Source organism: Vulpes lagopus, chromosome 1 (assembly GCF_018345385.1).
Source record: "Vulpes lagopus strain Blue_001 chromosome 1, ASM1834538v1, whole genome shotgun sequence".
Classification (NCBI taxonomy): Eukaryota; Metazoa; Chordata; class Mammalia; order Carnivora; family Canidae; genus Vulpes; species Vulpes lagopus.
In genome coordinates, this window is record NC_054824.1 from 6,474,038 (window position 1) to 6,487,688 (window position 13,651).

Consider the following 13,651-nt stretch of genomic DNA (forward strand, 5'->3'; position numbering starts at 1 on the left):
TATAGTTCACCTGAAATTAATCTAACATCGTTATGTTAACTACATGGGAATTCAAATAAATAGAAAATGTTTAAAAAGAATCACCTAGGGGCATCTGGGTGGCTCATTCGGTTAAGCATCTGACTTCAGTTCAGGTCATGATCCAGGGGTCCTGTGTTCGAGCCCCTCAGCCTGACTTCCCACTTAGTGGGGAGTCTGCTTCTACCCCTCCCTTTGCCCCCCCCCACTCATGTTCTCTCTCCCTCTCTCAAATAAATAAATAGAATCTTTAAAAATAAAAAAGAATCACCTAAGTTTCTATTTTTTTTTTTATTGGAGTTCAATTTGCCAACATAAGTTTCTTATTTTAAAGGCTCCTGAGCTCCACCCATCTTCTGGTTCAGTAAGTCTAGGATGGAGTTTAGAAATCTATATTTTATTGAACACCTCGGGTGATTCTTGCTGACAATTATGAACTGTCATAGGGAAAAAAAGTAGGCTGAAAAAAGTTTTATAAATGATCACCTTTAAGTCATAGAAAAAAAAAATATTGTACTTATTAAAATCTAAGGCACATGTTGGGCTCTCTGCTCAGCGTGGAGTCTACCTGAGATTCTCTCCCTCTCCCTGTGCTTGCCCACACTTTCTCTCTCTCTCTCTCTCAAATAAATAAATACATAAAATCTTTTAAAAAATAAAAATCATTAGGATGTCCAGTCAAGTTTGATTTAACATACTAATTATAGGAAATGTAGAATTCATACAAATAGAAAGATGGGAGAAAATCACCATAGTTCTGCCAGCAAAAGGAAATAAATATTTAATATTCTGATATATTTCCTTCCATTTTTCTAAGCATGGTATTTTGTTTCGTTTTGACTTGACTGGATTCAAGCCTAAGAGAAAGTTTTTCTCGAATACATCTTAAGTCTTATAACAGAGTCACTCTTATAAAGTTTCAGTATGACGGTTCATACTGAAATTGTTGATAAACTTCCTCCAGATGGTATCATAAGAGGCACAACTCCTCCACACTGTCGAACGCCCACTAGTGGATACATCCACTGGGAAAGGCCTGTCCTTTCCAGCCCATTAGAACTGGCCACGAATTTCTGCAGCTCGGTGGGATTAGGACTGTTGATGATTCCATGGGGATGTCTCCCAGATTCCACAGTTTCTCCATTCCTGAGGTTTCAGTTCTGATTTTTAGTTCTCTTAGTCATCTGGCCTGTATTTTTGAATAATTTCTTAAGCATCCAGTGTGGTATATTGTGTGAATTCTTGCAAATCTATTGCTTTCATGCGTGAAAAACAACTTAGATGCTACTAAGTTATTGTTATAGCCTTTTCCTTTCAGAATTCTGCTGTTGATATTATGCTATTGTCTTCACAAGGAAAAATCTGATATTGCTTTATTTGTGCCCTTTTTTTCTCTTCTGCAGGGATGCTTAAAACATATTCATCAATACTATTTTTTTTTCAACTTTGCTAGTATGCGAGTGATTTTTCCTGGAATTCAGTGAGCTCTTTTTACCTTTATACTAGTCTTTGTCTGGTTCAAAATGGTCTTCTTCAATTGCATCTTCATTTATTGCTTCAGATTCCTTTTTCAGGATCACTTTTTATTGCTTTTGGTTAGATAGTTTTTGTTTCTCAACCACGTTAATCTTCTTTTCCCTGATAGTTTTAACCTCTTTGTTCTTTTTTCTCTGTATTCTTAGGAGAGCTGTTATCCTTCACGTGAGATTTATTTTCTGCTTCTTATTGCCTCTCTCCTAATACATATTTGAATTCTATTGCATTTTAGATTTCCTTCCATTGTTTTCTTATTGCAACTAGTTTCTTGTATTTCTATCTTTATCTTAGGTTGGTCTCTCTTTTTGCTTCAGGATTCCTATTTCATAGGCTATGTTGTCCTCCTGTGCTTTTTGAGTACACCAACCATGTATTTTCTAAAATTTACTCTGCTTTATAGAAGAAATCTTTTTCAAAAGCAAGTTCTTCATCTAAATCTTTGGATTGATACTCTCTTCCCCTTCATTATAACATCTTTTCATGGGCTTTGTTGTTTTGTTGTTGTTGACTTCTCCTTGAATGGGGCAGACTGTGTCCAGCTGTAGCAGGTAGAGCAGGGTAATCAATAGGAAGGGTAGGTAGGAGCCACATACCTATTTATAGGAGCCACACCCACCCCACCCCCCACATACACACATATGTGCCTTTCACTTTGATGTTTTGCCTGGTACTCTCCAATATGGACCTGAAGGTCAAGTTAATGTGCGTTGACCTAGTTCAAGTGGTGATATTTAGTAAGTATTCATCTTGCCTGACTCTTCTAGACTGCAGCTGGATCTTTGTCATCTCTGACTATTGCATCCCGTAATTAGAGACACTGAGACAGTTTAGAATTCTCCGTATATTCTTGGTGTTGTTGCCTTTGTCTTCATTTATACTTTAGATAACTGAACACTTTACAATTAAATATGCCTGGAGGCTTGTCCTCTTCTACATCCTACTCTCTTGAGTATTAACTATGGAATTCTGGAGAAAGAGGACCCAGCTATTACTTTAGCTTGGAAGACAGTTTCCAGTGTTACAGAATGGATATATCTCTATATATTATGTTATATATAATAATATTATAATTATTATACATTACAGTATATAATTATAATAAGTGTCGTAATTCATATAATATGTAGAAATATGATATATTTCATATAATATTATATAAAAATGTATTTGGTCTACACAAAATTTGGGTCTCAGAACTAGGAGAGACTATGGAGTGAGAAGTTAGATAATTAGTTCTTTTTTCCCTGAACCACTTATGCTGGATCTGCATGTGAGGCATGTCTTATCTTGTCCAGGAAAACAGTGTTTGAGCTATACTGTCAATAGCGATATTAGTTGAGATTCTCCTCAGTTTTGCCACACCTACACCCACAGCTGGGACTCTGATATATCATTGTCTGTCATTGCTGCTTTATGATCTTTTGGTGTATTTTCATGGGCTATCTTAAGAAATTAAAAGAAATATCAGGAACTGATGGTCTGATACCATGTGAACAGAAGTTTGAATAATATTTAACAACAGTTATCCACCAGAATTATATGTGTCATGTGTCAATTATTATTTTAGTCAATGTCTTTTTGTATATTTTTAAATATTCTTCATTTTCTGCCTGTATTATTAAATATTTTACACCGTACTTTACTAAACAGGAACTGTAGTTTCACTTAAACGTAGTACATACAATTAAACTATGTTTTGAAATTTTCTTTGCACCAAAAATTTCATAAAGGAATAAGGTTTTAAAATCCAAATGCTAACTATTAGATTTCTTTTTTTAAGTATCTGAGCTTGCTGAGGATACTACAGTTGGAACAGAAATTTCAAAAGGATCCAAAGAGGACCTGGAAACTAAAGAATTATCTGAAACAGGTTAGATTATAAAAGTAGTTAATATGTGAAAGTACTTTTCATATTCTTTTACAAAGGATCCTGTCCCTTATTTTAGGCATAGTACCAACTTCCTACTTACTTCTTTCTGTGTTGTATGTCAGTTAATAAGTATTAATTTAGCTCATTACATTAAAAATGTATGTAGCCAGCATATAGTTCTGTTTTCATCCAATTTTATTTTATACATTCTATTAACAGTTAAAGTTGCCACATGAATTTCTTATTAGTTATCCATAATTTTGGTCTTATTAGTAGATAATTCATCTGAGCCAGTATAAGAAACAAAAGCATAAATTAAAATACGAGTTTATGAATTTATATTACTTAGAAAACTAAGTTTCTTTCAAATGTTTTTAAAATATTATAAACTATAAATTATTTTGGCAATATAGCTAAAGATACAATTTTTTAAGACCCTTTCTTCTTTTCTCTAACCTTTACTCAAAAGTTGTACTCCCTGAGTTTCCAGAAGATGCTTATCCCGATGTTCCTGAAATGGAACCAATTAAAGAGAAGATTAAATATTTCAACCACATCTGGAAACAGCTGGAAGCAACAATCAATGAGTCTTTCATTCCAATTTTAAACTTGGAGATTGCTGACAGAACTCCAGAGGAACTTCTTCAGAAAGTAGTTGAGACTATGGAAAGTAAGAGCTGTAATCGTAACATTTATTGTCAGAACAGGTACTCTTATGAAAAGCGGCCATGAAAGTTTGCAGCCTTTCTTGACTAAGTAGAGCATTCAGTATATTCTGGGTCGAGGTTTAAAATAATTAAATCTGCCAATCAGAGCAGCACAGGGCACAAAGACCACTGGCCAAACCGGCCAGTTGTCACATAAAAAATTTGTCAAGACCAATGTGCATACAGATTTAAAGTAAGAGATCACTTTTCCTAATCTCTGGCTATTGCGCTATGCTAATATCCTTTTATCCTAAAAATGTTTTCCCAAAAGTTATTATTTTTTTTTTTTTACAGAACCTTTCCAGTATGCTGGGTGGGAGTTAACTATGGAAGATTATGATGAAGAAACAGAAGACTATCAGGCCGAAGCTGAAGTTGATGAAGAGGTGGAAGAAGAAGAGGAGGAAGAGGAAGAGGTATGACTTTATCATTGCTCATTCACATGGGTCACATCCTTGAAAGTGCATATATCCAGAGTGGCAACTAGCACTTTCAGACCCTCAAAAAATAAGCAGGTATCCTCAATTTTATAACTCAGCATTTTTCAACACACTTGGCCTCCACCCAGCTTCCCTTGACCCCTGGAATGCCAGGGCTACTTAGACAGTATATTACACCTATGAAAAAAAGAAAAGGGAAATCTTTTAATTTTCTTGCCATGCAAACATGTATAGGTACTAGATACAGAAACATTTAAGGGAAATGGGTGTTCCATGTAAAATACAGATAGCAAAGGCCTCTTTGAAAGGCTGCTTGCATGATAATAAGGAGCAGTATTGGGAATGGGGGGGAAGGAGTAGGTCATTATCAGGCACTAATCTACTCCCTTAGCACCAGAATTTTGATAACCATTCTCATTTGATAGCCACCCAATTTAGGTATCTAGTCACTTTCTATCCCTAATAAAATAGGAAGTGATTTTTTTTTCAAAAGCAAATTTCCATTTATTCAAAAGGTTACTGATCACAAAATTTAAACTTTAAGACATAATTTTTTTAACACTTTGGATTTTTTTGTTTGTTTTTGGTTTTGTATATTTTTTTAATCTTGTTTTTTTTATTGGAGCTCAATTTGCCAACATATAGCATAACACCCAGTGTTCATCCCGTCAAGTGCTCCCCTCACTGCCCATCACCCAGTCACCCCAACCCCCGTCCCACCTTCCCTTCCACTACCTCTTGTTCGTTTCCCAGAGTTAGGAGTCTCTCATGTTCTGTCTCTCTTTCTGATATTTTCCACTCATTTTCTCTCCTTTCCCCTTTAATATCTTGCACTATTTTTTATATTCCCTGAATGAATGAGACCATATAATGATTGTCCTTCTCCGAATGACATTTCACTCAGCATAATATCCTCCAGTTCTATCCACGTCGAAGCAAATGGTGGGTATTTGTCATTTCTAATGGCTGAGGAATATTCCATTGAATACATAGACCACAGCTTCTTTATCCATTCATCTTTCGATTGGACACGGAGGCTCCTTCCACAGTGTGGCTATTGTGGACATTGCTGCTACAAACATTGGGGTGCAGGTGTCCCGGCATTTTACTGCATCTGCATCTTTGGGGTAAATCCCCAACAGTGCAATTGCTGGGTCGTAGGGCAGGTCTATTTTTAACTCTTTGAGGAACCTCCACCAGTTTTCCAGAGTGGCTGCACCAGTTCACATTCCCACCAACAGTGCAAGAGGGTTCCCCTTTCTCCACATCCTCTCCAACATTTGTGGTTTCCTGCCTTGTTAATTTTCGCCATTCTCAGTGGTGTGAGGTGGCATCTCATTGTGGTTTTGATTTGTATTTCCCTGATGGCCAGTGACACGGAGCATTTTCTCATGTGCTTGGAAGTGATTCTTTTCATTTGGAGTCTTATCAATTCTTTCAAGGTTTCTAGACCCGATTCCAGCATAGGAGGAGGTTCTCCACAACACAACACCAAGTAGTTCTTGGACACCAGCAGAGTCTGAGAATTCAACTCAATTCTGATACTATCCACCTGGTGAGAGGATCAGATTCCACAGATTAATGGTTCAGTCCTAAAGGACCACTCCCCCATACTCCACCTCAGACCCAGGTTGTTTCCTCTGCTTCTGACTGCCTGATTAGGGATTCCAATAACCTCCTCAATTAATTTGCTAAGACAGCAGAATTCAGGAAAACATTTACCTACATTTATCAGTTTATTAGAGGATATGATGAATGCTAATCCACAGCCAGGTAAATTGATACATAGGACAAGGTCCTGAACAAAGAAGCTTCCGTCCTTGTGGAGCTCGGTGCCCTGCTTGGTGGCACAAGGAAGCTTTTCTAAAAGAAAAGTCCAAAAAGCTGTCCTCTTCGGTTTTACGGGGGCTTCATTACAATGTCATGACTGACTAAGTCATTGGCCATTGGCTGATTCAACCTCCAGTCTAATCCCACCTCAGAAGGTTGAGGGTGGGACTGAAATTTTCAACCCTTTAATGAACAGGCACTAACTTGGATGAATCTCAAGGTGAAAATTATGTGAAATTATGTGAAAAGAAAGAAGCTAGACAAAAAAAGAATATATCCTGTTGATTCCATTTATATAAAAATTTAGAATGTACCAACTAGTTATAGTGTTAGAAAACAGAGCACCAGTTACCTGGGGATGGAGCAGGTAGGAGACAAAAAGGGACAGGAAAGAGAGATTTTGAGAAGAAATGTGAGCGAACTTCTGGTATTCATGAATATGTTTATCATCTTGGTTGTGGTAAATACACAAATGAATACTTGTTTCAGAACTAATCAAAATTTTTTTGTACAGTGTTTTAATGTCAGCCATACCTCAGTCAAGCTATTATAAGTGCTAATGGTTGTTATCTCTGAGTGATGGACTTATAAGTAATTTTTATTTTTTAAGTGCTTATCTATACTACCTGTTTTTTTAACATTAGAAAGATACCATTTTTACAATAGGAAAAATCAACAACAAAGATATTTCTCTTTTGCCAAACAGAAAGTACAAAAAGAAATGACAGTTCTAATGCCACTGCAGAATTCAAGATATGCACAAGTGTTTGTCTTTTCTCATCAATCTTGCCTATGCTTGGGGTGCCCTTAAATCTGTATGTTATATCTTTCTGTATCTGTGGGAAATTAATTCTTGCCTCTTCTCCATCTCTTCCTTTTTTTCCTTCCATAATACTTAATACTTATTAGATCTCTTGGGTCTATCCTCCAAATATCTTTATCTTTTCCCTCAAATTCTCCATCTCTTTGCTTTTTTGTTCATATATTTGTAGATATGTCTTCCATTCAGTCTTCTCATTTAAGGCATTTGTTGGGGTTCTATTGCCGTTGTAACAAATTACCACAAAGTTAGTGGCTTAAAACAACCAAGTTATCATTTAGTTCTCAAGGTCAGCTCTCTGAAATGAATCTTACCGGGCTAAAATCAATATTAGCTATGTTCCTTCTGCTAGAGGAGAAACCTTTTCCTGTCTTTTCCAGCTTCTGGAGGCCTCCTGCATTCTTTGGCTTATGGCCTCTTCCTCCATCTTCAAAGCACATTACTTCAACCTTTGCTTTTCATCATCTCATCTCTTCTTCTGCCTTTGACCTTCTTGCTTCCCTCTTAAGGACCACCACCTGGATGAGCTTCCCATCTCAACATCCTTAATCACACACAAGGTAACCCACTCAGGTTCTGGGGATCTTTGGGAGGCCATTATTCTACCACAAGTTGTTACTCTCTTCTTAGGCTTATTTGCACATTTTGTTGGTGCCTGTGAACTCTTTCTAGTGTTTACTTGAATTTCTATTAATGTCCCTATTATTTTTCCACTCAGAGATTGGGTTCTGTCCATCTCTGTTGCAATGTTTTGTGATCTATTTGATCTGACTGATCCTGCAGTTGGCTAGGCTGCCTTACATGGGTGGTGGTTTTCTAGTCATTGCTAAGGCCTAAGACAAGCCTGATAAGTATATCTCATACTTGCCCAGATGCAGGACTGGGGAGGACTCTTTCTACCCATACACCTCTTTCTTCATCTTTTGTGAGCCAGAGAGACCACAAGAATTGCCCTGGTAATTGCTGATGTTACCATTCTCCAGGAAATCCAAAGATCTCTGTAAAAAATTCCTCCTAAGACTTGACATCTTAATACTCTGACCCCTCTAATGTTTGTCTCCAAGTGCTCATCTAGCCCATAGTGGTAAACAATCCCATATGGTTTCCTCCTCTCAGATGTTGATGGATTTCAGCTGCCTGCCCAGTAGTGTTTGTTTATTTATTTATTTATTTATTCATTCATTCATTCATTCATTTTTTCCAGTAGTGTTTAATATTGAGATGGTGGTAGAGAAAGGAAGGAGGTGTCTTCAGATCACCATTTTCCCAGAATCCTTTGTTTTAAGATATCCCTAACCCCACCCTATTGCCTCTATACACATTCCTCACTTTCTGTTTCTAAAATTTATTTAGGGATAATTCTAGATCCACCTATTATAAGGAAAAACTGGAGTCAACCAATGTAAGCCACTACAATTAACTTAGGACTCAAATGGATTGAGATATAAAAAGCAAGTCCTAATGAAAAAAAAAAGAGGAAATAGCATTCTGAGTATCAGTAAAAGTAGAATTCAAGGGAAAATGCATTAAAACAACAACAAAAAAGATACTTTATGCTGTCAAAGATAAGCAAAACTGGGCATAGAAGTGATAAGGACATGTTTTCATCAATAGAGAAAAGAGCCCACTGTGAACTGAAATCTGATTTGCACAGAGGCAAGTGGAAGTTTTAAAGGGAGAATTAGGGAACAGAGAGGACGCAAGCAGGAGCCCTGGAGATTCAGGGAAGTGAAAATCTACAAGTGTCCATTGATAGATGAATGGATAAAGAAAAAGTGGCACACACACACACACACACACACACAGAGGAAAATCTTTCAGCCATAAAAAGAATGAAATCTTGCCATTTGCAATGACATGGTGGAGCTAAAGGATGTAATGCTAGTGAAATAAGTCAGAAAAAGATAAATAGCAAATGATTTCACTCATGGAACTTGAGAAGTAAAACAAATGAACAAAGAAAAAAGAGATGAACCAAAACAAAACAGTCTCTTAAATACAGAGAAAAAAGTGGTAGTTGCCAGGTAGGAGGTGGGTGGAGGAATGGGGGAAATAACTAAAGGAGATTAAAAGTGTACTTACCTTGGTGAGCCCCGAGAAACATATAGAATTGTTGAATCATTATATTGTATACCTGAAACTAATATAACACTGTATGTTAATTATACTGGAAATTTAAATAAATAAATAATTTTTAAATACCTTAGTAAAAAAATTAAAATAAAATAAAATTCTCATGAAACAAAATTATACTGACTTTCACAAAGGTCAGAACTTATACTTTCAATTGTGTTTGAGTGCATATGTTTTTACTGTGAGTTCAACAATGCTTTTAAACAAAATTGCATTTTATAATTTAATACATTATAAAAGTCAAAATAAGAACAAAGATTTTAGAATTCAATGCAATTTTTAAGTGTCACATGACCTTATTTCAGATTTATTAGAAGTTGGATAAATTTTACATTTCAGCTTTAAAATAAAAAAAATACATATGTTGTTTTCCAGCCCTCCAAAAAAATCACATATAAATGCTTTGCAATATGGCAGAAGTAGAAATTATAATTGTCAGATTTAAAAAAATGATACCCAATTATATTTGAATTTGAGGTAAAGAATAATTTTTATGTGTGGTACAAATTTATACTAAAAATTATTTGTTATCTGAAATTCAAATATAACTGGAAGCCACATTCATATTTTTTTAAGTCTGCCAACTACTTTAAGTGAATTTATCAGCAGGAAAAATTAAGCATTCAACTCAGAATCTGGGAAAAAAGCACAACAAATAAACCCAATGAGTGCAGAAAGGAGATAAAGGCAAAAATTTAACAAAATAGGGAAAGAAGACAAAAATGAAAACAGTAGCCCTAATTTCAAAAAATGAAAAGTTGGTTCATTGGCAAGTGTAACCAAATAGATAAACTTCTAACAAGTCCAATTAGGTAAAAAGAAGCAGCCAATAACATTTGAAACAAAAATGGGCATATAATCAAATATTAAAAACAGAGTGGTTTAAATTATAGGAACTTTATACTAATACATTTTAAAGTCAAGATAAAAGGGATTTTTAAAATATGAATTGCTAGTTTGCTTAGGAAGAACAATAAAAGCTGAACAAACAAGAATGATAGAAGGGAATTACAAATCATTTCTAATATATCTTTGTTGATTAGATAATTCCTGTGTTGCTTAAACCCTTCCACGTAATAGGGGCGCCTGGGTGGCTCAGTTGGTTAAGCATCCGACTCTTGATTTTGGCTCAGGTCATGGTCTCAGGGTCGTGAGATTGAGCCCTGTATCATGCCCAGAGCAGAGTCTGCTTGGGAGTCTCTTTCTCCATCTCCCTCTGCCCCTCCTCCTACTCACACTAAATAGATAGATAGATAGATAGATAGATAGATAGATAGATAGATAGATAATAAATAAAAATATTTTTAAAAACATCTTCCTCGTGGTAGAAAAATAACAATACTTCCCAGCTCATTTTGGAGCATTTGCATAACTTTCATACAAAAATTGAACAAGAATGGTGCAAGAAAAGTATAGACCAGCCTCCTGTTTGCACCTTTTACAGAAAGTTGTTCATTATATCTTGTTTCGGGGGGGAATAAAAGAGGCTTGTTGTAGAATAGTCTTGTAAAGTATTATCCCATGGGCGTTTTTTAAAATACTGTGTCTGTGCCTAAATATATGTCTATTTTTACAGTCTGTTGGTAGGATATACTTTGAAAAAGGGTCTGGAAGGGTACACATAAAATTGTTGAGTGTTTTAAAGAGATTACTGTTATAGATTAGATATTATTCAGGATGTGAGCTTATAGGGATACAAGAAACTGATATTTTAATTAATTAAATTTGCCTAAGAACTGGCCTTTTGTGGACTGTTTAAAGGCATCTTGTTATGGATTAAATATTATTCAAGAAGCATTATTTGTTTAATTCCATCTTTTGGTCTTACATCAAAATACTTTTAACCCTGTTCTCCAAACTGAACAATATTTGTAGAATGAAGACAGAATTAAAGAGAAGAAAAGGCACTTGGGAGATACAAAGCACTTTTGTCCAGTGGTTCTCAAAGAAAACTTCATCCTACAACCAGGCAGTCCAGACGAAGCAGCTAAATATCGAGAAAAGATCTACTATTTTTCAAGTCCTGAGGCTAAAGAAAAGTTTCTAGAGCATCCTGAGGAGTACGTGGCTCATAAAGAACCATTAAAGGTGAAAACAGTATTCCTATCCAATCCTAATAATTGCTCCTGGATGCTTTTCCAAGGACTGACCGCCAACCTTCATCATTTCACTTAATAGTAGTCCCCAGTCTGATAAAACAATATGGTGTAATTATCTAAGTTTCAAGAACGATTTTTTGGAATATAACATAAAATAATTCACTTCTTTAATTTCTGCAGTAATCAAACCAGAACACGTTGTCTAAAGTTGATGCAATGATGCATGTGCTTTATTTTTCAAATGGATGTGTTTTTTTATGATGGTAGTAAAATAAATATACATAACATAAAATTTACCATTTAAAACATTTTAATGTTTTTTTTTTTTTGGAGGAAAAAACTAAACCTTATTTATTTTTTAAAACTGAACCACTAGGAAAATAGATCACAGCCTCGAGACACCAAACGCAGGCTATATCATCATTTCAAGTAGTAAGTTGGTAAAAAGACAGTAAGGTCTTTATCAAAATGAAAAGGTGCTAGAGCTGGGGCAGGAACACGGCTTGCTGCAAAGGTCCTGGGGCAAGGGTGGCATTTGGTAATGGGGTGGGGGGTTGCCCCTCTTCTGCTTTAAAGGGATCACAGCCCACCCTTGAGTTGCCTACTTTTTCTCCTTTGACCTTCCTGTCACCAAGTGATTGTCTGAATAGGACTCTGTTATTTTGGGGGCAAAATAAGCAATACTGAGTTTAGGTTGTGTCAAACCAACACCTAATATTTGTCTTTTAGCTAAAGGAAAAAGACACAGCTAGATTTATTGCTTGCTACATGAAAGGCCACCTGTGCTGGTTGGTCTCTCTAGAGACTCCAGAGCAGTCTGCTGATCTTAAGACAGGATTTTGGGGATGAATGGGATTCAGGGATTGGTGGACTTTTCGTGGGTTGACACGCAAAGTCCACCATTTATTAGAAGTGTGGTTACTCAGATGAGATCACTGTTCACCTGATTCACACTCAGAGGTATGATCATAGGGACAAGTCTGTGCCTGACTGGTTGACTCTCAGGAGCAAGGGCTGATACTGATTCATTGGCTTGAAAAGGAGTCTTACTATACAGCTAGAGAACAATCCATGTTTCCCTAAGTTTGTGGAGTTTCAGTGTGAGATGATGCAAAAGTTCTGGAAATGGATAGTGGTGACGGTTACACAAAATTGTGTGTATACTTAATGCCACTGAATTGTATAAAAATAGTTTAAATGAATACATTTTAAACCACTGAATTATATACTTTAAATGGGTGGATTTTGTGGTATTTAAGTATGCCATCTCAATAAATAAATATTTGAATTAAACTGAAAAAAATGTTTTAAATGGTAAATTTTATGTTATGTATATTTTACTACCATCATAAAAAAAACACATCCATTTGAAAAATAAAGCACATGCATCATTGCATCAACTTTAGACAAGAACCTTCATTTTTTTATTTTGCTTTCTCACCCTATTCCACATGGATGTATATTCTTTCCAGTGTATGTAATATTTTACAATCTTTTTTTTCACTCAACATTGTATCAGTGGAAGTTTATATATTTCTACATAGATGTCATGATACTTCATCATTTTGATGTACCACTTTAACATCTAATTGTTTGATGTTTTTCATAGCATTTTCATAGTGCGGTTTTTCATTATGGATATGAAATAATATTTAGGAGATCTTCAGGCATGTCATTTTTCATTTCTCTTGAGTTTTTTTATTAGTATAATTTCCTAGGTTGAGATTACAAAATCAAAATGTACAAGTCACAATACATTGTCACTTATACTTTCAAAAACATCAATGCCTTCTCTCTTTTTTTTTTTTTCAAAGAAGTAAGCTCCACACCTAACATGGGGCTTGAACTCATAACCCTGAGATCAAGAGCTGCATGCTCCACTGACTGAGCCAGCCAGTGCCCCTAATTCCAATGCCTTCTTAAACAGAACATATAGAACACAATTTAAACTCTCCTGAATAATTTGGGCTATTTTTGTGAACTTCAATTTTCATACGGTGCCCAGGAGGATTACTGAAATATGTGTATGGTTGTGCTCTCTGACACTATTGGTGTTGTGAAGTGATAATTCAGTCTTGGGGGGAGAGGCAATGACTAACCCTGATGTTTTCTTTTTTTTTTTTTTTTTTAACCCTGATGTTTTCTAAATTACTCAAAACTTTCTTTTCTTCCCTCTCCTCCTGCCCTATCTCTCCCCA

The 13,651-nt window shown here is 35.7% G+C and overlaps 1 protein-coding gene across 9 annotated transcripts in view; it reads left to right on the plus strand.

Annotated features, from left to right (window-relative positions):
* The window catches only part of AK9 (adenylate kinase 9), a 117,463-nt gene that overhangs the window by 67,949 nt on the left and 35,863 nt on the right, over window positions 1–13,651 (plus strand). For 8 of the 9 annotated variants that reach the window (XM_041759135.1, XM_041759768.1, XM_041759067.1 and 5 more), the window contains 4 exons: window positions 3,335–3,424; window positions 3,894–4,094; window positions 4,426–4,547; window positions 11,230–11,442. In XM_041759135.1, the coding sequence (XP_041615069.1) occupies window positions 3,335–3,424; window positions 3,894–4,094; window positions 4,426–4,547; window positions 11,230–11,442 (626 nt within the window). The remainder of the gene's footprint in view (window positions 1–3,334; window positions 3,425–3,893; window positions 4,095–4,425; window positions 4,548–11,229; window positions 11,443–13,651) is intronic. The other variant, XM_041759373.1, reaches the window with a different exon arrangement.